Below are 23,940 nucleotides of genomic sequence, written 5' to 3'. Positions count from 1 at the left end.
TGAGATGTTAGTGCTGATGGTGTTGATCTGGCGGTGGGCTTGTCGGAGCAGCTCCTCAAGGCTCTGTTGCTTCTCTCTGTCCCCAGACTTGGCCATGCAGCTCAACCAGGGGAAGTTTGAGTACAACGGCGCGTGTGGGTGAGTGCTGTGGCATCCGTGTGCGAGGCCCATCAGTTCAAATGTGTCGCGTCTCATTAGCTGGAGCCAGAGGCAACTCTGTATCTGTACATTAGTCTGCAAATGAGAGCTGCCTGCATCTCCACCCCTGCCGTGCATGCGGGTCCTGCCCCAGGGGATGCTTCCACACCGCACTGTCCAGTGCCCAGCTCAGTAAAGCTCAGCACAGCTCAGCTCAGCACAGCTCAGCTCAGTAAAGCTCAGCACAGCTCAGCTCAGTAAAGCTCAGCACAGCTCAGCTCAGTAAAGCTCAGCTCAGTAAAGCTAAGCTCAGCTCAGTAAAGCTCAGCACAGCTCAGCTCAGTAAAGCTCAGCTCAGTAAAGCTCAGCATAGCTCAGCATAACTCAGTAAAGCTCAGCATAACTTAGTAAAGCTCAGCATAGCTCAGCAAAGCTCAGCATAATGCAGTAAAGCTCAGCACAGCTCAGATCAGTAAAGCTCAGCATAGCTCAGCTCAGTAAAGCACAGCCCAGCACAGCTCACCAGACTCCTACTGGCAGAATGCAGGGTAGCCCAGCCCAGGGTTGGGAAAATTAGATGCTGTGGACTGATTTGCTGTGGGTGTGGGTGGATGGATGTGTGGGTGTGTGTTCATGTTCCTGTGTTTCACGATTCGTATGGTTTTGTAATGGGAAAAGCTCAGGTCATTAATCTTCTTCCGAACAATTAATCAGAAAGATAATTACCAGCTGGCTTTAAGGCACTGATGCCTGTGTAAACATGTTGGGCTTGATTTCCAGTCTGATTTGGGTAATAAAAGAGGTTTTCACGTAAGCAGAGAGGATTTCAGCCCGTTTGATGAACCAAAAATGAGCTGCTATATTTGGTGAGAAATGAGACACTAATGGAAATAATGTCATATAGTGACTGATGAAGATATAAAATGGTTTAAAATAGTTAGTGTGTGTGTGTGTGTGTGTGTGTGTGTGTGTGTGTGTGTGTGTGTGTGTGTGTGTGTGTGTGTGTGTGTGTGTGTGTGTGTGTGTGTGTGTGTGTGATCTCTGTAGAAAGATGAGCGTCTCAGCTCTTTGTGGCCATATCCCGCAGGTACCTACAGAAGCCAGACTTCATGCGCCGTTCTGACCGGATGTTCGATCCGTTCTCCGAGACGCCGGTGGACGGCGTCATCGCTGCTACCTGCAGTGTCCAGGTGAAAACCCCTGTGTCTAGGTGAAAACACGCGTGTCTAGGTGAAAACACGCGTGTCTAGGTGAAAACACGCGTGTCTAGGTGAAAACCACTGTGTCCAGGTAAAAAAACACGCATGTCCAGGTGAAAACACGCGTGTCCTGGAGATTCCGCCCACAGCAGCCAGCACTCACACTCACGAAGCACACTTACACCATTACATGGCTGCTTTACATCTGTGTCTCTGCTAACTGCTCCTGGATCAGACTGCATCTCCCCTGGGTCATTTGCTATGAAGAACTGGCTGACTGTTTCTTATACCTTCCCATCTCAGGTGTTCTCAGGTCAGTTCTTATCGGATAAAAAGATCGGCACTTACGTGGAGGTGGATATGTACGGCTTGCCCACTGACACCATCCGCAAAGAGTTCCGCACCCGCATGGTGATGAACAACGGCCTGAACCCCGCCTACAACGAGGAGCCCTTTGTCTTCAGAAAGGTAGGCGCTCGTCTCTATAAGCAGGAATACATTAATTCAGTTAGCGCTACACAGTCTAATTAGGGTGCGCTTTTATCTGTGTGATTGGGTTGGTGAGAGATGTCACATCTACATCTGCATGTCTGACCTCGAGTAGGTGTTTCAGAATATCACCTTCCAGATCATTTTAGGAGAAAATCACCATGTGAGAGTATCACAAACGTAATGAGATTTCCGAGAGTTTTCCTGAACTGAAACAGACACAGTACAGCAGGGAATCAGAGTGCCAGGTGGAATAAGGCTGTTCAATTACTTGTTTAATTCAACATTTCCAGCAGACCCTAGTTTAGTCCACTGTGGCATGTCGTGGCGTTGCCTGCCGTTGCTCTGCAGCTGTGCCGTCCTGGATTATGAATCATTGTGTTGGACTCCAGGAGACACAGACAGACGTTTCACTGCTATTGCTGTCTGTTCATCTTCCACCAGTGGCCTATGAAATGAAACAAATAAGATATTGGGTGTAAATTATTCAGTACATATTTGGAGAGTATTTATTTTTGCACTTTCACACACACACACACACACACACACACACTGCAATGTTACTAGAGGCTTTTTCCTTTGAGTTCACATAGCTGCTTTTGTGTAATGATGGATGCTGGTGGAGCTGCAGTCGTCGGAAAAGGAGATTGAGGGTGGAGTAGTGTGTGTGTGAGGGTGGAGTAGTGTGTGTGTGAGAGTGGAGTAGTGTGTGTGTGAGGGTGGAGTAGTGTGTGTGAGGGTGGAGTAGTGTGTGTGTGAGAGTGGAGTAGTGTGTGTGTGAGGGTGGAGTAGTGTGTGTGTGAGGGTGGAGTAGTGTGTGTGTGAGAGTGGAGTAGTGTGTGTGTGAGGGTGGAGAACCCCACCGAGCAGCAGCAGACAGAGCGAAAGTGAATGAGGTCAAAGAGGTTGATTCATTTAAAAAAGGTCTGATTGTACTGATATCTGATTGCATTTACCAGTTTGGTTTGGCTCAAGAAAAATGTAATCAAAAATTAAGATTGTAAAGTGTAGGTGTAGGTGTGTGTACACGAGTAGGTGCGGGTGAATCCGACGTGCAGCCTTGTGACAGAGGCACGTCCGTAAGCATCAGGAGGGTTTGCAGCATTAGCAGGTCCGTGACTATTTACAGTCCAGCCCATTCACTATAAGCATCACCACTGTTCCATTCTCCACAGCTCCAGAGTGTTGAAGCGTTTTATTGTGTGAGGAGGGGGGGGGGCTGAGGCTATTATTGCTGAGGCCAGCAGAACAGAAGACTCTCTCAGGCATGACACGGAGACTCCAGCACAGGCTATAAATCACACTGCCGCAGTGCTGCCTGCTCGGTGCACACACACACACACACACACACACACACACACACACACACACACACACACACACACACACACAACATATACACAGACACTCATACGCTGACTGCTGTTAACCCCGCGTCCCTCATTCCCGTACATGCACACACACCCACACACACACACACACACACACACACACACACACACACACACACACACACACACACACACACACACACACACACACACACACACACAATCAGCCCTGCTGTTACAAAGATGTACAAAGATATAAAACAAATAGTCACTTCATCAAAAGATACTAAACCTTGAATCATCAGTTCCAACACCATGATAATATTACACACACCAGCATTAACAGACAACCATTCTCATTTGCATATAAATATAGCTCAAGTTCCATCTCTTGCGTTCTCTATTAAGTGTGTGTGCACAAGCGTGTGCTTGCTAACACACGTGTTCACCCAGCAGTGAGGCGTGCGGCTGCACCTGTGTGCTCGTGACCCTCCCTCTCTGCAGTTACTGACACGTAAAGATGGAGTTGGGTGACACAAGTGTGACCTCACAGGCCACCGTACACACAGCTAGACGCGTCTGAATTTAGTGGATGCTTGATGTGTTACAGAAACCTGTCTTCTTTTTAACATACCCCCCCCCCCCCCCCCAAACCCCCCCACCGAGCTGCTCTCCCTGATCTGCAGTGCTGGGTTTCACTGCAGGTGTCCCGCACGTGTCCTGCAGCATTGCGCTCCCGTCTCTGCTGCTGTCTCAGGGTTGGCCAGTGTCCCTCCCAGCTGTGGAGTCCGTAGCGCATTGACCTGTGTGTAGTCACTGGTGAAGCTGTAAACTGGGACTGAGGTGGCAGGATGTTCACTGGGAGACGCGTGAGTGGACCAGTTGGGTGTTGGGTGGACCAGTTGAGTGGACCAGTCAACCTGGTGGGCGTGTGCCATGGTCAGCCCCTCCCCCTCCGCCGTGCCGGCAGCTGACTCTCCCAGGGAAAGTACACAAGTTTGCATGCTGTAACGTTGGAAGAGGCGGAGCCTTCATAACGTCAGCATAAGCTAGGCTCCTCCTCCTCTCCATTCCTATTGGAGGTGGGTGTGCTTCACGAGGAGGAGCTTGGGCCCTGGGGGTGGGGAAGATGATGGCAGCACTTATGATTCATAAAAGGGGTAATTCATATTTCTTTGTTTACGCTGTAAGGCATGTGTCAGTGAAGTGTTCTACAGCACTGATCTCTCTCTGCACTCGTTCGCTCCTGCCTGGTAGCCATGGTCACGAAGCCTTAAAAACATTCTCTGCACGTCTGCATGTCAGGCCGGGCGACAACCCTCCGTCCTCTGTGAGCACAGGTCATCCTGCCTGACCTGGCCGTGTTGAGGATCGCCGTGTACGATGACAATAATAAGCTGATTGGCCAGAGGATCCTCCCCCTGGACGGACTGCAGGCAGGATACAGACACATTTCCCTGAGGAATGAGGGTAACAAGCCCCTCTCTCTGCCCACCGTCTTCTGCTGCATCGTGCTCAAGACCTACGTACCTGACGGCTTTGGAGGTACACACACACACACATACACACACCCTCATACCTACGTACCTGACGGCTTTGGAGATACACACACACACACATACACACACACACACACACACACACACACACACACACACACACACACACACACACACACATACACACCCTCATACCTACGTACCTGACGGCTTTGGAGGTACACACACACACACACACACACACACATACACACCCTCATACCTACGTACCTGATGCTGGACACTGTGACACACCGCCCCCATCCACTCACACCCCCCATGCACACACACACACACACACACACCCATACACACACACACACTCTTACACTCATACACTGTTAATGCAGCACACATACTCTTCTAACACAGGCTAGTTTGGCCCTCTGCAGGCTCCTGTACGGGGTTCTGCTCAGAAGGACAGATGAAGGCCTGTGTGATCCTACAACTGACCACGACGAGCCCCATCACGCCACCACACTGCACACATCAATCATATTTAACACTGCATGAAATTAGGCCGAATTATTGCTGTGGAATTGTATATAATATGTACTTTAGTGTAAGTAATGATTTCGTAACCTACAGCAAGCCGCTGTATGCCAGGCTGGGTGTATGAATGTAATTATTTATGTGAGGTTTATGACTGCCCTATTCATATACACGCTGTTTATCATTTTACTCCAAATCACCCCTGGCCTGATCACCCCTGGCCTGATCACCTCTGGCATGATCACCTCTGGCATGATCACCTCTGGCATGATCACCCCTGGCCTGATCACCCCTGGCCTGATCACCCCTGGCCTGATCACCCCTGGCCTGATCACCCCTGGCATGATCACCTCGGGCCTGATCACCTCGGGCCTGATCACCTCGGGCCTGATCACCTCGGGCCTGATCACCTCGGGCCTGATCACCTCGGGCCTGATCACCTCGGGCCTGATCACCCCTGGCCTGATCACCCCTGGCCTGATCACCCCTGGCCTGATCACCCCTGGCCTGATCACCCCTGGCCTGATCACCCCTGGCCTGATCACTTCTGGCCTGATCACCTCTGGCATGATCACCTCTGGCATGCCCTTGAAACCTGTCTCCAGTCATCCAAGTTATTCAGAGCATATCTTTACCCCACAGTCATGACCCACATATATCCAGATGGGGGGTGTGTGTGTGCGTGCGCGAGTCCGAGAGAGTGTGCGTGAATGTGCGTGAGAGCGCGTGAGTACGTGTGGGCGTACGTGCATGCATGTGTGTGTGTGTGTGTGTGTGTGTGCGCGAGTGTGCCTGAGTGCGTGTGTGTGCGCGTGTTTGTACTGCGTATGCGTGCATGTGTGTTTGTACTCTGTGTGTGTTTGTACTCTGTGTGTGTTTGTACTGTGTGCATGTTTGTACTGTGTGCGCGTGTGTGCGTGTGCGCGTGTGCGTGAATGTGTGTGCACGCGTATGAGTGTGTGAGAGTGCGAGTGTGTGCATGAGTGTGTGTGCGCGAGAGTGTGCGCGCGAGTGTGTGCGCGTGTGAGTGCGCGTGTGAGTGCGCGTGTGAGTGCGCGTGTGAGTGCGCGTGTGAGTGCGCGTGTGTGCGTGTGTGCGTGTGTGCGTGTGTGCGTGTGTGTGTGTGTGTGTGTGTGTGTGTGTGTGTGTGTGTGTGTGTGTGTGTGTGTGTGTGTGTGTGTGTGTGTGTGTGTGTGTGCGTGCGTGCGTGCGTGCGTGCGTGCGTGCGTGCGTGCGTGCGTGCGTGCGTGCGTGCGTGCGTGCGTGCGTGCGTGCGCGCGCGTGTGTGTGTGTGTGTGTGTGTGTGTGTGTGTGTGTGTGTGTGTCTGACCTAGAGTGGTTTCTTCCCTTTTGTCCCTGAGCTGAAGCAGCAGAGTCCTGGATGTTCGTGTTCTTTCTCATTTCAGAGGTTAGAATAAGGCCCTTGAATACAGGAGCTTAATTAGCCTGAAGAATGGCCAGCTGGGAGGTGTGTGTGTGTGTGTGTGTGTGTGTGTGTGTGTGTGTGTGTGTGTGTGTGTGTGTGTGTGTGTGTGTGTGTGTGTGTGAGCGTGTGCATGAGTGTGTGTGTGTGTTCATTGTCTCTCTCTCAGCTGGGTCTTTGTTCTGCTACGTGGTTTGCGGTTTGATTTATTGGTGAAGATGCTGCTGGCTGAGGACGGTGGACAATGACCACAGAAACCTGGACTGGAACTGGAGCCCCTTTCAGTTCTTTATTCATTGCCATAAAATTATGCAACTTTTCACTTGTGATTGATGTTCAGAAGATATTAATTCTGGATGGACTTGTTTATTTATTTGTGGTGGGGGTAAAGGGAGGGCACAACACCTAGATGAACCACAGTGCACTTGTTGCTCACTAACTGTTGTGGCCTTTTGTCATGTTGACGCTAGTGTGTTCCCTGTCCCTCGTCCAGAAATTGTGGACGCTCTTTCCGACCCGAAGAAGTTCCTCTCCATAGCCGAGAAGAGAGCTGACCAAATGAGAGCCCTTGGCATTGAGACGGTATGATAACTCTCGCACTCCTCAACCATCACAGCGTGGCTCAGACCGAGCCTGCGTCTCCTGTGCTGAGCAAACACGCCCTTTAAAACACAGAGCGACATCGCAGACGTGCCCAACGAGAGCTCCAAGAATGACAAGAAGGGCAAGGTGAACCAGGTGAAGGCTAACGTGACCCCCCAGACCAGCTCGGACATGGGCCAGACATCCACCGCCATCCTCAACAGCTGTAGCGACAACAAGAAAGGTGAGGGGCTCCAGAACTGGGTCAGACTGGGTCTCTCACACCTATACCAAGGACGAGATGTTGCTGGTCTCACGTCATGACAAAATGATATATATGAATCTATAAGAACTTCTGCCCATCAGCTTATTGCTTGTGCTCACAGATTCCACGCTGGTTCACCCAGTGACTATCGAGGACTTGAAGCAGATGAAGGTGAGACGTATGGAGGTGACCGTGGGAAGCGATATTACCATAGGAAGTTGTGATGTCAGTTTAATGAGTCAGTTAGCACTGGGAAACTTTAGACTTTTCTGTTCTCTTTTTAGATTTATATTAAACTGATCAAGAAGCAACAGAAAGAACTGAATACGTTGAAGAAAAGGCACGCAAAGGTTAGTACTTCTGAAGCTTTGAACGTCCTCAATGATGTCAGTACTTCTGTGATCATTTGCCCGTGTGGGTGCACACTTAGCAGAACTGTTAGAGATGGTCTCCTCCTCAGAGAAGTCTTGTTTGTTGTAGTCTGTGACATTGGACCGCTTTCACTGATAAACGAGGAAATGTTGTAAAACGCAGTGACTGTGACCTTCATTGAAATGTTCGAGACTAAGAGTCTGAATGTCACTTGTGCTTACAGGAGCACAACGCCATACAGAAGTCCCACTGTACCCAAGTGGACAAAATGGTGGCACAACACGATAAAGAGAAATTTACATTGGAGAAGCTGCTAGAAAAAGCCATTAAGAAGAGGGGGTAGTTCAACTTGCTAAAAATCTAAAAGCTTTAGCAGCTTAAGGAAGGAAGCAGCTTGCATGCAGTAACCCGGCGTTGTCTGATTCCTCACAGGGAAAACAACTGTTTGGACTTAAAGAAGGAGACTGCAGTAAAGGTGGAAACGCTCACGTCAGACCACAAAGCGAAGGTACGCTGCCCTGGGGCTGACCCGGCCTCCTTCTTTATAGGACTTGACCAGGATCCAGGATGCTGGACACTGTGAAGCAGTTGAAATAGCCCTCTGCACCGAGTGGTCAGTGCATCGCCCCCATGTCGTCTCCAGCTGACCCAACCTGCCCCTCTCAGATCTGTGTACTTCGAAGTTGGGGGACTGAGAGTCACTCGTCTTGTTCTCTGCAGAATTGGGCCATGTTTTGTGTGGCCTGTTTTAGGAATAACCTGTTTAGAAAACAGCAGGTTATAGATTTTTAGTGTATGTAAGTCTAAATATATGCATTCATAATACACATACACATATGGTTATTGTAATACACATATGGTTTAGAAAACCATAGTTGTGAATGGATTTAATTAGAAATGCGTATATGGATTAAAGAACACGGCGTACAGAAGCTGAGGCCACTCAGACGGCAGGTACGACAGTAGCGAACATGGCGGGTTGGTGCGGCCATGTTGGAGGAGGAGCCAAAGAAGCAGCTTCTCAGTGAGCATGTGCAGAACGGTCATATGACTCCTGTCAAACCTGACGAGTACCGGGTCCATTTCTTCTCGGTGTCTTTCATGCCCGTTATATCTTTAGAGCAGTGGAATTCTTTGGGCAGAATCATAGAGAGTGAAAGTACAGTGGTGAGGGGTAAATGTGTGTGAGTGAGTGAGTTTCCATGCACTAGAGCACCTGGGTCCTCCCTGCAGGTGAAGGATATTGTGGCCCAGCACACGAAGGAGTGGAGCGAGATGATTGACAGCCACAGCACGGAGGAGCAGGAGATGAAGGATGCCCATGTGGCCCAGCAGTGTGAGCATCTGAAGAAACTACTGTCCACCGTCCAGGAGCAGCAGACGCTGCAGCTCAAACTCATCCATGAACGGTGTGTGTGGCTGTGTGTCTGGCTGTGTGTGTGTTTGTCTGTGTGTGGGTGTGTGTGCGTGCCTGCGTGCGTGTGTGTGGGTACGTGTGTGTGTGTGTGTGTGTGTGGTGGGGGGGGTGGTCTAATGTAACTGAGGAAGTAAGCTGGTAATAATTCATTTTTCTTTTTTTGACTCATCTACACAGACAGAGCAAAGACATGAAGGCTAATCAGGCAAAATCGTCTATGGAAAACAGCAAAGCCATCAGTCAGGACAAGAGTATCAAAAACAAAGCTGAGAGAGAGCGGTATGGAGACTGTCCCGCCATCCCCTGCCCTGAAGGAGCATGACCAGCACCGGGCAGCGGGACTCTGACCTTTAACCTTCCTGTCGTTTACTTCACAGGAGAGTTCGGGAGCTGAACAGCAGTAACACAAAGAAGTTCCTCGAAGAACGAAAAAGGGTCAGTTTCTACCCTAATTAGAAAGACAAAAACCATTTGTTCGTATGAAATGAGCACATTGGAATGAAATAGATTTAATGAGATGCTATTAATTTTTCTGCAGAAGAAGAAGAAATAGAAATATTTATATTGATCATATGGTGCCATAATGAAAATGAAGGAGTGGAATGTTGTGTATTTGGGTATTTTGAAGTGTCCGGTGTGTTAAGTGGCGTTGTGTGACCCCTCAGTTGGCTATGAAACAGTCTAAAGAGCTGGAGCAGCTACAGAAGTCCCAGCGTGAGCAGGTGGAGAAGCTGGAGAAGTTCAACGAGCAGGTATGACAGCGCACCTGTCGCAGCCGCCACGGTCCTGCCGAGTGGCAGGCGTGTGTGGGTGGAGCTGAGGCCTGTGGCTCCGCCCCTCGCACCGGCTCCTGTCTTTCGGTTGGTGTACGTCTTCCATTGCGCACATGTTGTACATGTGTCCCTGAGCCCATCCATTTACGTATGATTTGCTTGTTTTTTTTTTGCCACAGCTTTTGAAATCACGTCATGCAAACTCTCAGAGTCAAGGTAGGCGCCGTCATCACAGCCCAATATTCACCGCACTGAACCGCTGCTCATTTCTTCACTACCATACACACACATGCGTAACGTTTGGCTGGAATGGACCGATGAGATCAAATATGTCGTTTTCTGTCATAAGTCCTACACGATGCATTGTTTTGTGTTTTCAGTGTTCATGCACGGAAAAGTAGCAACCTGCACATGAGTTGAATCCGGCATGATGGACTACAATAAAACCCCTGAGATGCAGAGTAGTGATGTCTCTGGGACAGAACCACTGCGTTAGGCCACTGGTACCATAGAGTTCTACTGCATCTCCAAAGCTGGAGACAGCTAACTTGCGCAGCAGTGACTTTGTTTGGCCCCGAGTCCTTTACCAGTCTGCCGAACAACATGGAAGACTCGTGGGTTTGTAGTTCAGCACTGCTTTGCAGTTTGAACACGACCAGCCTTTCCATACCGAGTCCCAAAACGAGTTCTTGCCGGGACCCTGCAGCTCTGTGCGTTGGGTCTTTTGTAAGAGTCCCTGCTGCCTGCAGATCAGTTTGGAGACTTTGAAGGAAGAGAGCAGGTTCAGCTTGTTCCTCAGGGCAGAAGCGGAAGAACTCTGTAGTGTTCAAAAGGCAGTGAGTCATCTGGCACTGACTCATACCACCACGCAACATACTGAGGGAGGTTATTTCACAAACTCACATTTTACTGGAAAAACTCCTGGTTTGCAGAATTCATGTGAAAAATATCTCTTGCTGTTACAAATCACCTTGGCTGAATGGCCAGTGAATGTCCCCACAGGATTTAAATGTTACTGTGCTTATATTTAGTTATACATGTGTTTGGACAACATTCAGTCTTTGTGTAGTACGAAGACTATTTTGAGAGGCCTGAGCTCAGAGTCTAAAAGCTTCCATCAGTTCTCTCATGAGACTTCCAGGGGAGGGCGGAGATGTTCCTCACTGCTGGGCGTGTGAAGGGGATCCGGGCTGAGCTACTGAGATGTCATGCTTTGAAGCTGAAGGTTTGTGCCTCATCTGATCGTTCCAGGCCAAGGACATGCAGCAGATGGTGCGGCTGGAGGCGGAGATGGACCGCAGACCAGCCACAGTGGTGTAACCGCTCCATCCGTCAACTGAGGAACACGGAGAAAGGCTCCCTCCAGTATGCCGCCTTCATGAGCTCCCCATCTGGAAATCCTTAAGTCGTCCTCTTCAACTGCTCTGAACCTCCTTCTCGGTCTCCGTCTGTATCCTAGGAACTCCATCAAGAACTGATCTAAAAATAACGCTCCACCCGTCTCCGCTTCCACCTCCACCCGTATCCCAGCAGTCCGTTAATGTCGACCTCTGTCTGCAATCAGCCTTCACTGCAGAGACAGAGATCCTCCCGCTGACGTGACTGTGGCCTGCAGTCTCCCCGAGCAGCCCAGCCCCTGGAGAGGCGGAGCCAGCTGTGGCCCCTCCCACACTCCGTGCTGCGTGGTACGAACCACGCCCCACGCCAGCCACGGGCTCCTCCCAGCGGCCCAGACAAACAGAACTCAGAAGTGTTCTTTGTAAACCTTTTTAACTTCTGTCTCAGTGGTACTAGTTTATAGTAGCAGCACCAGACAAAAATAGAGGTATGAACTGAAAAGATTTTAGTTTGTTTTATGTCAGCACAAACTTGTGAACGATATGTTACACAAGAGTGGAGTAAAATAATCCTGAGCACTTTATATGCGGTAGAGGCCGTGAAAGGTTCCTGGAGTGAGCAGCAGAGCACTTGTAATAAGAATGTACATGTCCAAACACTGTACCAAACACGACAGGTCCTGGTGTGAATAAAACCAAACAAAGCAGTTGGCAAAGTTTTTACACTACGTTTCTTGGAAAAACACTTTTAAGTTCCCTTATGCTTAATTGTTCAAAAGACTTGGGTAAAATAAATGAACTGTTTACCCAAATCTATCACTGTAATTCATTATTAAAATGGATTATTCAGGTTTGGTTTCCTTTAGCAGTCCGTTAGCTGTGTTTGTTTTGGAAACCCACTATGATTCGTTCAGCATTTGCGGACTCTTATCTGACACTGTACCTGCTGTTACACTGTGTGTGTTCACATGTGGTGTTGAAGTTCTGTGATTGACCCAAACCAAATGCCCAATGTGCTCTGACCACTGAGCTTTACAAGCACTGCGGTACTTTAAGACGTTTGGCAATCACCAGTTCCCTCCTTGCACTCTCTGAAAAATGTATTCGCAACCACAAAAATGTATTTTACCCTTTAACCCCAGACGCCCCATTTGTGGGTCTTTGTTGAAACAGTTGTTGCAATGAACAGTTTGGGGGTTAAAGGAATAGGTGCTAGTTAGCAGAATCTCACATTTAGCTTTTGGGGTTCATGGTAGACCAGAGGTTTGGCCTGAAGAGAAGGAGGTACAGCTCGAGACCTGTGGTGTGATAAGGCAGCTCCTCCTGCAGGTTTTTAAGCAGACATTAGTCTTCATTTACAGAAGCAACATCGTTTCCAAACGACATTCAGAGCCCATTACACTGAAATACAACTTTTTTTTTTCTTCATACTAAACGTCTCCTGTTGAACTCTAGTACATAGTAGAGAGAGAGTATATTGTATATACTGGAATGTATGTAGTTACTTTAACCAAAAGGTTTAACAGTATGCTTATTTTCCAAGGGCTCTGAGGTAGTGTGTACATATTTGTCATGGAAACGCCACCTAGCAAACCACTAAGTTATTTCGGTTCTCCTTTCTCCGCCCAGTTTGTGACATCAGGACTGGTGCATGTAAGGTTCTCTCACCACATATCTATAACGGAATAAGCAAAGTGCTTTTAAACTTAAATCCATTGCTTACAAATGTGCCACTTGATGTCTGGTAGGATGTTTAAATTATTTTACAAATGAAAAATGCCAAAATAAGGGATTATTTATATACAGAAATATATATAAATATATAAATATACCTATTATTCAGTAGTGGGTAGGTTAAGATTATATTTCATTAGTTAGGCTTTTTGCACTAGCTGAATGTTGTGACTCATGTAGCCCTTTTGCTATATAGTTTGCAGAAAAAGCAGATTATTTTTGCAGAACAACGTTGCTTTTAATGTCATCTGTACTGTTCTTGTTTCCTGGGCTCTCTGCAGCTAGTCAATCAAACAATTTGTGAGTGTTTTTGTATTTATATTGTATTTGTCAAACTAGCAATGGAAAGTACTAAAATCCTGTTGTTAGTCTGCTACTTTAATACCGTTTTATAGTATGTGTACCAATAAATTATCCAGGTGTTCAATGAAACCCAGTTTGTATCGGTTTTGTGAATACTGAAGCAGTCTGTATTTCACAATGGCTATTGAGCAAAAACAGTATGCGGTCGTCAGTACGGATTAAAATGTTACACTGCACATTTGTGCCGAATGAGTTAAATATGTTGTTTTTCTAATGAGCGCTTTCATAAATTGCCAAATGTATTCACATCATGCGGTCGGTGTTCTCTTTGAAGTGCCTTTGATAATTGCGCTATTAATGCGGCCCTTTAGAAGCAACACAAGTGTTGCTAATGATATTTAGGTTGTCCTGGCAACTCCAAAGCGCGCGCTATAAAGTGCGCAGCAGGCGTTTTGGGAAGCGATCAGCATCAGATCAGGAGAGTGGTCGCTTTGACCTGCTCCTCGGCGAGGTGGTTCTTGAATAAAATAGATCCTCCATCAAAATATAACATGTTGAAGCTGCCCGAGAAGACGGATTCTAAAACTGACACAAAAATTCTTTTAGAAGCAATCTCAAAGGACAAGGTTCACCTGGCCAGGTTTATTCTGGACGCTTTGGATGGCAAAATTGTGGACTCAAAAGGTGAGGGAGCACAAACCCCCCTCATCTCGTCCGTGTCCCTGCCAGACTCGCACGCGAGGTCCAAGTTCATGGACCTCCTGTTGCAGAAAGGTGCTAACGTCAACTACCAAGATGAGAGCGGACGCACAGCACTGAGTTACGCGTGCGAGAAAGGATATTTAGATGCCGTGAAAATGCTGGTGAAACACAATGCGGATCCTGAGATGGTCGACACTTGGGGAAACACCGCTCTCATGTACGCAGCTGTGGCAGGGCATTCTGTGATCGTGGAGTTTTTGGTGAGAGCTTTCAAAAGGTTAGGTCTTCAAGTAGACCGACAAAACAGAGTCGGCAACTCCGCAGTAGAAGTGGCCAAGTACCTTGGACACACGGAGTGTTTGTCTGCGTTATTGTGCAACTCCAAAAAAGTTCACAATAACGACGCCTTATGTGAGGTATTTGGACATTTGAACGCCAGCGAAGAGAGATGTGAAAACGAACAAAGGCAACAGGACAAACTTGGAGTGACGCAAAAAAAGGACTTTCGTGAAGTTACTCCACAAAGCAAAAGTTCAGCCGTTGACGGAATGCGGCTCCAGTTCAGCTCAAGTCGAACGCGCGCCCTCGTTTTACGCGGGAAAATGAGGTCAGTGGATTCTATTGAGTTTCAAAAGGAAGGTGACGGTCTGTTCTCCGGCGTCTTCACTCCAAAACCCCCTCAGCGATGCCGCGCTCCCCATTACTGGAGAGAAGAAACGGACACCTGCATAAACGTTCAGCTCCCACCACTATCCAAAGGAACAGAACTTCAGTCCTCCGTTTTATATTCACCAAGGCCATCAAAACATTTGTCCAGAACCCGTGTTTCCACACCCATGCTGGACAGTTCTTCATCCGGTCCGCTTGGCATCCTGTTAACTCCTCTTGGAAAAGCCCATAAAAAAGACTCCGATATAGACGGGTCGAAAAAGGTGCCGTGCGATTTTGTTCTAAAGCGATTTGATGACCGCTATTATCAAAAGAGGTGCAGTTTACCCACAAGCGCACTTAACCCGTCGTCCTCCGAACGGACTCCAAAGCCATTGCGCAAAAGCAAAACTACACTGAAAATCGTCAACTCGTCGACAAATGCCGAACCCGTGGAGTTATCAGTTCCTCAGACATCCGCTGCCTTTTCTCTGCTCGGTAGCAAATTGTTAAGACGCTTCACTTTTCCGGATGTCAAAAAGACCGACAAAGAGGCGCGCGAAGGAAGTTGTGCCACGCACAATGAGGACACTGAAACGCCCTTGCGAGTATTAGCAAGGTCGGACACGCATCCCTTGGGGAAGAACCACTCCCAAGTAGGAAGTAAACCAAGCATAGACAGCATTAGCGCAGTTAAATGTGAATTTGACTTTCACTTTAAAGCCGCCCCGTCCAAAGCGAACTCTGACAGCGCTTGGGAGTGATCATGTGATTCAGTCGAAGCTGAATCATTGGTTAAGCCTTCGGTCTGTATTCTGCAGTTACACTTGGTAATATATGGTATATATGTATACACACTTACATATACTTGGCATATGTGTATATTAAATGTGTAATGATACTTTTTAGAGCCTATTATTAAACGTTTTGTGTAATGTAGTGATGTAGGCTGTATGATCCCATGGAAACAGTGTGGTTTGGAAGACGACTAGAGGAAATGAACTTGGTTTTATCAAAACCTTTGTTTATTGACGCTTATGTGCCTCAAATCTGTTGATGTGTTAAGTGATTAATAAAATGTGATAAAGTGAGACTGTCACACATCTTTACCCACACTGGGACACTTTAAGTATCATCGATCAATATTTTAGTCTAAATACGTATCTTGGTGTCCTGGTATCGAAAAATGTGAAATGTGATCACCTTTTCTATTTAATTTCATTAGAAGACCGGTGAGAGTGTGAGCATTTCCTCCATCAGCGTACTGGAACGGGTGTTTGTGTGTGTGTGAGAGAGACGGTGTGGGCAGGGTTATTAAGGACACATCTTTGTCCTCGCACGGCTGAGCTCACACATTACAACGCTGCATTGGAGAGCGTGTCTCGAACCCCGCGCGCACGCAGCAGCTGCAACCTTCCCTACACGCTGGCGTGAGGAGGGGGGGTGCACCTACTCCCCCCATCGCCTCAGCTGAGAACCCAGATATGGAAACAACGGCATTGCGGGACTAGTTGTGCGTCCTCGCTGGGCCAAACTTGACGGGAACTTCAGCTACTAAACATTGTCATACTGCGGTTATACGGCTGACTGTTCGTAGGAATGAGCAGGCGAAGTGACCTTTATTTGCACTAGTTTTGTTTTTACCGCCGTTAGTGTCTTTACTGCGTCTTATTTTAGAACGTCGCAACGTACCTTTGTAGAGGAGCGAAAAAAGGCTACTTGCTTTGAAAAGTGACCGGATGCTACCTCACATAGGCGACACCTGGATTTGCTGCATCTGCAATGCTCGGAGCGTGACTCCTTAAAGACTAGCAGAGTGTCGGTGTTGTTACCGTTCGCGTTTTTACCCAGCACTTTAGTTTGTCTTTGTCCACGACTGTGCTTTTATCAGCATGGAGTCGATCAGGTTCAACACCCTGGACAGCGTCGGAGTTTTCCTCTGTCTCCTACGTAAGTAGTGCTGAATCAGAGTTTCTGGTACGCTAATTCGGTCGTGACTCTACCAGAGGTTGCACAGTCTCTGGCGTAGAATAGTTCATTTAGTAACATTCGATTACGTTTCCTCTTTTTTACCGTTTTGTTTTAAAAAATCGTACAAAAAATCATATTTAAATGAGTCGTGACAAAAAGACAAATTATAGTAGATATAAGAACTTATTTTATCCTGAATGTACTTTGCAAATAATTTGAATGGGGGCAGAGGGGGTGTTAATGGGTCATTTAGTTCCCCTTTGTCCGCTTCTAACACGACCTGATCATCTTTTATATGGTTTCATATCGTCATGTTGAACGGTGGTGCTTCGTCCTCTTTTGCAGGTTTACTGTCAAGGGTTTTTGCGGAGCAAGAAGTTGAAAACCTGTCGGGGCTGTCAACAAACCCTGACAAAGACATTTTTGTCGTGCGTGAAAACGGGACAACTTGCTTAATGGCAGAATTTGCGGTTAGATTTTTAGTCCCATATGACGTCCTTGCACTGAATGGCATAGACGTAAGTTTTTTCCTATCTACCGCCTTTTGCTTCCACGGAACATCAGAAATTTTTTTTATTCATGCACAAAACTCACAAAACAATATTTCCCACAACGAATATTTTTCCTCTTGTTTTTCTTGATTCCTCTTGTTTTTCTGAATAGTGATGTCCAAAAAAGAGAACTAATCTCATGACGAGTTGAGAAAAACACAATGTGTATGTGTAAAATAGTTTTTTTTTGTAGTCGTTCGCAATTTTCGCAACTGTAATTTCTCCATGCACAGTTAATTACAGAGCAGGCTTCGTTTGTACTTCCCCGTGGGGCTGAGATAGAGGGGAAATGCGGGAACACGGACGCAGAGCTCCACGTCTCTTGGATGAATAATGCATACACCTTTCGCATCTACTTTTCAAAGGTACGCGAGCTTTTCCAACATCGGTAAAAAAAAAAACCACATGTAAAAAAAACTACCCAAATTTATTAAGATGACTTCTGCCCCGGAGATGCAGATGAAAAAGAATTATTTGGACATTTGCCCACACTGTCTTTTTTCCTTAGTTTTTGTGTTTGGTTGTGTGTGTCTGAGTGTGGGTCTGTGTGTATGTGTTTAGGAGAAACGTACCAAGGGAAGCGATGGTAAAGCAAAGGAAACGGAAGTATGGAAGATCAACAAAGTTCAGCTGGTTTATGACACGTCTGAGACATCACATTTCATCAACGCTTACAACCGTGCGTAGACCGGCCTAGTGAATCTGGAAAAATACACTTTATCATCATGCAAATCTGCCTTACTGTATTTTTATGAATTGTAATTACTAACATTACTAACTTTATATTATTATTATTATTATTATTACCTTGGATGTTGCCTTTTGCCGTCTTTCTCTTTATCTGCAAATCTTTTCTTCATATGTCCGTAAGACTTCATAGGTATTTTTTCCTGGTCTGTAGTTATTTTACGCCTTAGTGAATCCAATCATGCAGCGACCATCTCATGGACAAACTCACGTTTCATACTAGATTGATCAAAACAGCCTTTGCTTTTGTATAAAATTTGACTATTTATTTTTTTGTAATATATATATATATAATTTAGATATAATATAGAATTTAAATATATATATATATATATATATATATATATATATATATATATATATATATATATATATATATATATTATATAATAATAATATATATAATAATATAATATATATTTTATAATTGTCCCTGAAATTGTTACGTGATTCCCACACATTTGCTGTGGCACTTACACTGCATGACACTGCCACACTTATTCTGGTGAACTGCAAAAGCATCTATAAATATAACCTCAAATCGTTTCAACTTCAAATGAGTTGTATGAAGCCAGCATATTTTTATTAACATATTATGCCCATTTCTCAATGATTTCTTCATTATTCTGACACATCCGACATCTTTATGAAGTCTTAATTTGGTCATACAGTGTGGTCTTGAGAGGGTAAGAGACCAGTGTCATCGTGGGCTTTTTTGTGTGACCTTTTTTGTCAATTTAATCAAGTGCATTTAATTTTGTCCTATTAATCAAGATTTTCATGGGTGCATAAGGCTAGTATGCTCAGATCCCCTCCTGTGAAGATGCAGATACCTCCATGTTGGTTAACTTCTCTGTGGATGTGTTCTTCTTCATTGTCCTCTACAGCGGGGAAACACACAGCCAGCACCCACCGCCTCTCAGCACTGGTGACTCCAGCCGGCCGCTCGTACGTGTGCGCCGCCCAGCAGACCCTCACGCTCCTCTCCAGTGATCATCAGAAGGGCATCACCGTCTACATGTCCGACATCCAGATCCAGCCTTTTGGCATCAAGAGTGACTTTGTGTTCAGTGAACGTAAGAATGCAACCACTCTCCTTCCCCACTGCAACCTCTGCAGGTTTTACCAAGCGTGTCCATTCACATAATATCAGTTCAGTCAAATATTCTGTTGCATAGCTATACAGTTCAACCCGAGTTCAAGATCCACCCTAGAACCATATATGCACTGTATCACATTACTGTTTTGTTGTAATCACAATTGAATGCAACAATAACTTTGTACAGTTTATTTTTTCTTCAGTGATTGCATTTCCAGTTCTGTTTCCTTGTGTGAATATTTGTCGGAAGTACAGAATCGTTAAGAGGAAAACAAGTCTGCTTTTTTGTGCTTTTGATAAATGGATCTTGCTGACTACAGCTGATTGTGTTCTTGGGTTTAAACATTGTGCATGTTTCTTCCAACATCAACGTTCTGCCCTCGGCCGCTCTTGGGCAGGTGAGTTGTGGTGGTCATATTATACCACCGTCTTCACCTTGCAGTAACAGCCAGAAGAGTTTACTGGAGCAGCCAGGACGTGGCACCAGGTTATTAGGAGTTTATCGGCGTGCCAGTCTTCCCCAGTTAATGAGGCAGCCGGCTCTATTCCCTTTAAGTGGACATGATTTACTAGTCCGTTCCCCGTCCACCGAGATGATGCGTCACCTTTCAGCCCCGTGTCACTCTGCTCCCTGTGGGTGTGAGACAGTGAGTAGTGTGGAAAGTGCACTGTGAGAATGTGGACAGGCGGATGTTTAGGGCGTCTAATACGTGTCCTCCCTTTGTGTTTGTGTACCATGCCAGTAGCGTGTGAGGGGGATGCTTCTTACAAACACCCAGATCTGTCATTAATTCAGAGGTCAATGAGGCATTTCAGTTAGTCCTCTAATAATTTACAGGGCGACTTCTGCAGCACAGTAATAATCTGAATATGTCAGCAGAGCTCTGGTAAAGGGAATCTTCTGATTCCATATCTGGGAGAACGAGAGAATGTCAGTGTGACAGTTATCTAGAAATGGGGGGGGGGGGGGGGTGAATTGCTGGACTCTACTGGATGATGAAGTTGTGCCCTGTAGGGACTCAACTGTTTGTACAGTAAAACAGAACAGACAGAAAGGAGGCTTTTTAGCTAGAGGCTGTATTATATTTATAAGAAATCTCATTCACAGTCACATTTTTTAACATTTAAATATTATATATATATGTATATAATATATATGCACATATACATATATACATACACTATATAAGGAGAATGACTCTCAGCTCCTCTCTGGTTCATGCTCTGTCCAGTCACATGACCCTCTCACCTGTCCTGTCCAGTCACATGACCCTCTCGCCTGTCCTGTTGTGTTGCAGCCTACAAGTGCATCACAGATCAGCGGGAGCAGCTGGAGGAGGCGCTGCCCCTGGTGTTGGGCCTCATCCTGGGTCTCATCATCGTCATCACCGTCACCATCTACCACTTCCACCTGAAACTCACCGCTGCCCAGTCCCAGCTGCCCCGGGACCGTTCACTCTACAAGAACATGTAAAGACATTTATGCATCAGTGCACCCTGACCCGTCTCACCCCAAGGGAACGGCTCTGATACTTGCGCACACTATGCCCCCACATACTGGGACCTCCTGAGCTGTTCCTTCCCCTGTAACTAATTAGACCATACTTTGAACACCATGTCTTGCATTTGCCATTTATGTCTGTTTTGTCTGCAGAATTTATTGTTTTGCATATGTTCAATGTCCTGTTAAAATGCTACATGGAAATGAAAGTACACATTTGACACATGGATTGAATACACGATGCCATTCACGTGTCAATGAACGAAACTGAAGCTGCTTCAGGTCTATTAAAAAGAAACAAAGGTATATACAAAAATACAGAAGGTATTTTTGATGCTATAAAAATGAAATCATGCAGTTTTTGTCAAATTATATTTAAGAATAAATTATTTTGTGTCCATTTCAGAAATGTAGATTTTTTTTTTACAGTTGATTAGAAAAAAAACATCATATACATCCTTCATACTACTGACCAATGAGCAATTATTTCAGGGTTCTCCTATCTACCACTACTACTACTACTACTAATAATAATAATAATAATAAATATAGCCGCAAGCGGCAATTGGCGGGTTCACACACGAATAGGCCACTTGGCTTCAATAGGCAATAGACCCAATAGGTCCTTTAGACCCAAAAGAAGCTGTTTGAGTGGAAAAAATGCACAAATAAATCAATGTGCAAAAAAAGGTTCAATTGGGGCACTAAAGGCCCAAAAGGATCAAAATAATGTGTATTGGGAAATTGAGTCAGATCACAGAACTAAATCACATGCTGAGATCAGCTTTGTGTGTGTGTTTGTGTGGTGTTTCATGTGAGCAATAGTTTTCAGTCCGTTCCGATGTTTGGCCACTAGATGGAGCCCAAGTACTACCATACTGATATCTCATTAATCTCAGTAATGCAATATGACATTTTGGTGAATTAAAAGGTTCATTTCTGGTCAGGCAGTGCACTTTTTGTTATAAGATGCAATTGCAATGTTATAGAACTTATTGATCTGGATCATACAAGACCAATTACTTGTCTGTATTCTGCATAACAAGATTGCAGCATGAGTTTATATGTTTTCTTAGGTTTTTGGGTACTGTAGCGCCCCCGACAGGCCAATTTGAACCAAACTTGGCAGACCTCACAAGGACTTCAGGATATAAAAGCCTTTCAAATTGGGAGTTGATTGCATACATGCTTTATGAGTTATAGCAATATAGGTCATATATGGCATGGCCACAATGATATAATGGGAAAATGGACCAATCAGAAAAATAAAAATCCAACATTTTTTTAATCACTTTTTATCATCAGAGTCTACTGATTATGCTCATAGCAATTTTTCCATAATTGGATCAAATTCCTATGACTAGTTTGTAAATAGCTATTTTCAAACAATTGATGAATGTGACAAAAGTATGCATTTTTTAATAGGACTTGTAATTGCAAAGTTGTCAGGTCTACTGCAAGGAATAAAATGAAACAAGTTGCATGTTCCTAAGTGAAAATTTGGAGGAGTTATGCATGATTTTCACAAATAGCGCCACCTAGTGGCCATATGTTTTAAAACTGCACAGCATGACACATAGTCCTGAGATATGCACAGTGGTGAGGTTTCATGTTGTTTGGCCAATGGTAAGTCTGTCAAATGGCCAATTATTTCAAATAAAAATTAATTGGCTCATGGCGGCCATGTTTTTTGAGTCATGATGTCATCATTGTGTGTCTTGATATCACTTGGGCCCCTGATGATGCCTGTAAAGTTTTGGCTTGATGTGACTAATGGTTTCTGAGAAACAGTTTTTCCCATGTTATAGCGCCCCCTATTGGACAATCGTGGCCAGCTTTGACCTGTGACCTCGGAGTCATGTGCCCCAACAACTGTTAAAATTTTATGAAGATCGGTCAAAGCGTTGCTGAGATATGGCTGTTTAAGTAAATTTGGCCACGCCTCGGAGCTATTGATTGACATGTGACAGCCAGACTATATGCAAATCTCAAAATGTTTTTAAGCAACTTTGATAATGAGATTCTCCTGAATATTTTGACACCAAGGTTGTGGTGATCCGATAAAAAACCAGGGACTAGTATAAAAAAGTAGGTTTTGCATATTATGCAAATTAGCAAAAAATCTAAGTAGGCGGAGCTTAATGGTTCTTGAGGCTTTTTTGTTTGTCTTGAGCCAAGGAATCCATCAGAAGTGGAATTTTGTTTCTAGGCCCTACGGTTTGGGAGATATGGACCAAAAGGCAAAATGGTGCGCTATAGCGCCACCATCAGGCCAATGTGGGTCTCTGTGCTTTAGCACGGTCTCGCAAAGAGACTACACCATCCTGCCAAGTTTGGTCTCCCTGGGCCTTACGGTCTAGGCTGCAGTATGCGTTTTATCAGTAGAAAAATAATAATAAGAAAGAAAGAAAGAAAAAACCCGACAATAACAATAGGTTTCCCACACTGTGTGTGTGAACCCTAATAATTTAAAAAATGCTTTGTTATTGACAGTAATTTAATAATATGCCTTTAGGAATAATCCATAGCACCGCTACACTGAAACATGAGTGTAGCTCTTCTCTGATGTTACTGGGAATAAACACAGTCCAGCGGGGCAATCATACACTCCTCCCCAAACCCCTGATGAATCCCCCTCGCGGTGGCACGAATACATGAACTACTGTGTTCTGTTTGGCTGTTGAGTTTCAAACTGTGGTGTTGCATCGTTCATTTACTGGTGATGTGTTATGCCTGATTATAAAGAATGGGCAGGGAAAATGTCTAAAACTCTCTGATCTCAAATAGTCGTCTGAAAAAAAGGTTTATCACAACAACTGAATAAATGAATGATTCAATGGGGCCAGTAGAACTATCCACCGTGAATAAACCAGCTAATTCAGTACAACTATCCACAGTGAATAAACCAGCTAAACCAGTACAAACCAGTACAACTATCCACAGTGAATAAACCAGCTAAACCAGTACAACTATTAAATGTACCAAGAGAGATCCACAGTAAATAAACCAAAACAACTATTCAATGTACACAGAGATCTACAGTGAATAAACCAGCTAAACCAGTATAACTATCCACAGTGAATAAACCAGCTAAATCAGTACAACTATTAAATGTACACAGAGATCTACAGTGAATAAACCAGCTAAACCAGTATAACTATCCACAGTGAATAAACCAGCTAAATCAGTACAACTATTAAATGTACACAGAGAGATCCACAACGAATAAACCAGCTGAAAAAAATGACAATCAATAGCACAGGAGAGCAGTGATCAACACTTATGTGTGAGGTGCTGTGCTTCTCTGGAAGAGTATTGATCTGACTCT

At 45.4% G+C, this 23,940-nt stretch overlaps 3 protein-coding genes across 11 annotated transcripts in view; all 3 read left to right on the top strand.

The window, feature by feature from the left end:
* plcb4b (phospholipase C, beta 4b) overlaps positions 1-13,522 on the top strand; it is a 48,668-nt gene extending 35,146 nt beyond the window's left edge. For 4 of the 9 annotated variants that reach the window (XM_077016792.1, XM_077016793.1, XM_077016795.1 and 1 more), the window contains 16 exons: positions 87-138; positions 1,226-1,328; positions 1,641-1,805; positions 4,498-4,702; positions 7,104-7,192; positions 7,286-7,436; positions 7,579-7,628; positions 7,742-7,807; positions 8,053-8,168; positions 8,262-8,337; positions 9,063-9,238; positions 9,424-9,525; positions 9,624-9,681; positions 9,912-9,998; positions 10,199-10,235; positions 11,271-13,522. In XM_077016792.1, the coding sequence (XP_076872907.1) occupies positions 87-138; positions 1,226-1,328; positions 1,641-1,805; positions 4,498-4,702; positions 7,104-7,192; positions 7,286-7,436; positions 7,579-7,628; positions 7,742-7,807; positions 8,053-8,168; positions 8,262-8,337; positions 9,063-9,238; positions 9,424-9,525; positions 9,624-9,681; positions 9,912-9,998; positions 10,199-10,235; positions 11,271-11,359 (1,622 nt within the window). In that variant the 3' untranslated portion in view covers positions 11,360-13,522. Of the gene's footprint in view, positions 1-86; positions 139-1,225; positions 1,329-1,640; positions 1,806-4,497; positions 4,703-7,103; positions 7,193-7,285; positions 7,437-7,578; positions 7,629-7,741; positions 7,808-8,052; positions 8,169-8,261; positions 8,338-9,062; positions 9,239-9,423; positions 9,526-9,623; positions 9,682-9,911; positions 9,999-10,198; positions 10,236-10,399 lie in introns of all 9 variants that reach the window. The other 5 variants (XR_013133159.1, XM_077016794.1, XM_077016799.1 and 2 more) reach the window with 5 other exon arrangements.
* Positions 13,523-13,609: 87 nt separating this feature from the next.
* Positions 13,610-15,893, top strand: LOC143522871 (uncharacterized). The gene has a single exon (XM_077016801.1). The coding sequence runs from the start codon at positions 13,945-13,947 to the stop codon at positions 15,505-15,507; it is 1,563 nt and encodes a 520-aa protein (XP_076872916.1). The 5' UTR covers positions 13,610-13,944; the 3' UTR covers positions 15,508-15,893.
* Positions 15,894-16,105: 212 nt separating this feature from the next.
* Positions 16,106-21,020, top strand: lamp5 (lysosomal associated membrane protein family member 5). Its single transcript, XM_077016802.1, has 6 exons — positions 16,106-16,693; positions 17,060-17,232; positions 17,499-17,630; positions 17,827-17,944; positions 18,900-19,088; positions 20,410-21,020. The coding sequence occupies exons 1-6, from the start codon at positions 16,636-16,638 to the stop codon at positions 20,583-20,585; spliced, it is 846 nt and encodes a 281-aa protein (XP_076872917.1). The 5' UTR covers positions 16,106-16,635; the 3' UTR covers positions 20,586-21,020.
* Positions 21,021-23,940: the final 2,920 nt, after the last annotated feature.

The sequence above is a fragment of the Brachyhypopomus gauderio genome, chromosome 9, assembly GCF_052324685.1.
Source record: "Brachyhypopomus gauderio isolate BG-103 chromosome 9, BGAUD_0.2, whole genome shotgun sequence".
Taxonomy (NCBI): Eukaryota; Metazoa; Chordata; class Actinopteri; order Gymnotiformes; family Hypopomidae; genus Brachyhypopomus; species Brachyhypopomus gauderio.
This window is presented reverse-complemented; position numbering and strand designations above follow the sequence as displayed.

What these genes read in the sequence shown, in the direction of transcription:
- LOC143522871 (XM_077016801.1), top strand. Translation starts at nt 13,945, where the DNA reads ATGTTGAAGCTGCCCGAGAAGACGGATTCTAAAACTGACACAAAAATT.
- lamp5 (XM_077016802.1), top strand. Translation starts at nt 16,636, where the DNA reads ATGGAGTCGATCAGGTTCAACACCCTGGACAGCGTCGGAGTTTTCCTC. An exon ending in TTCGCATCTACTTTTCAAAG is followed by an intron (nt 17,631 to 17,826) that starts GTACGCGAGCTT and finishes GTATGTGTTTAG; the next exon opens with GAGAAACGTACCAAGGGAAG. An exon ending in TTTCATCAACGCTTACAACC is followed by an intron (nt 17,945 to 18,899) that starts GTGCGTAGACCG and finishes TGTCCTCTACAG; the next exon opens with CGGGGAAACACACAGCCAGC.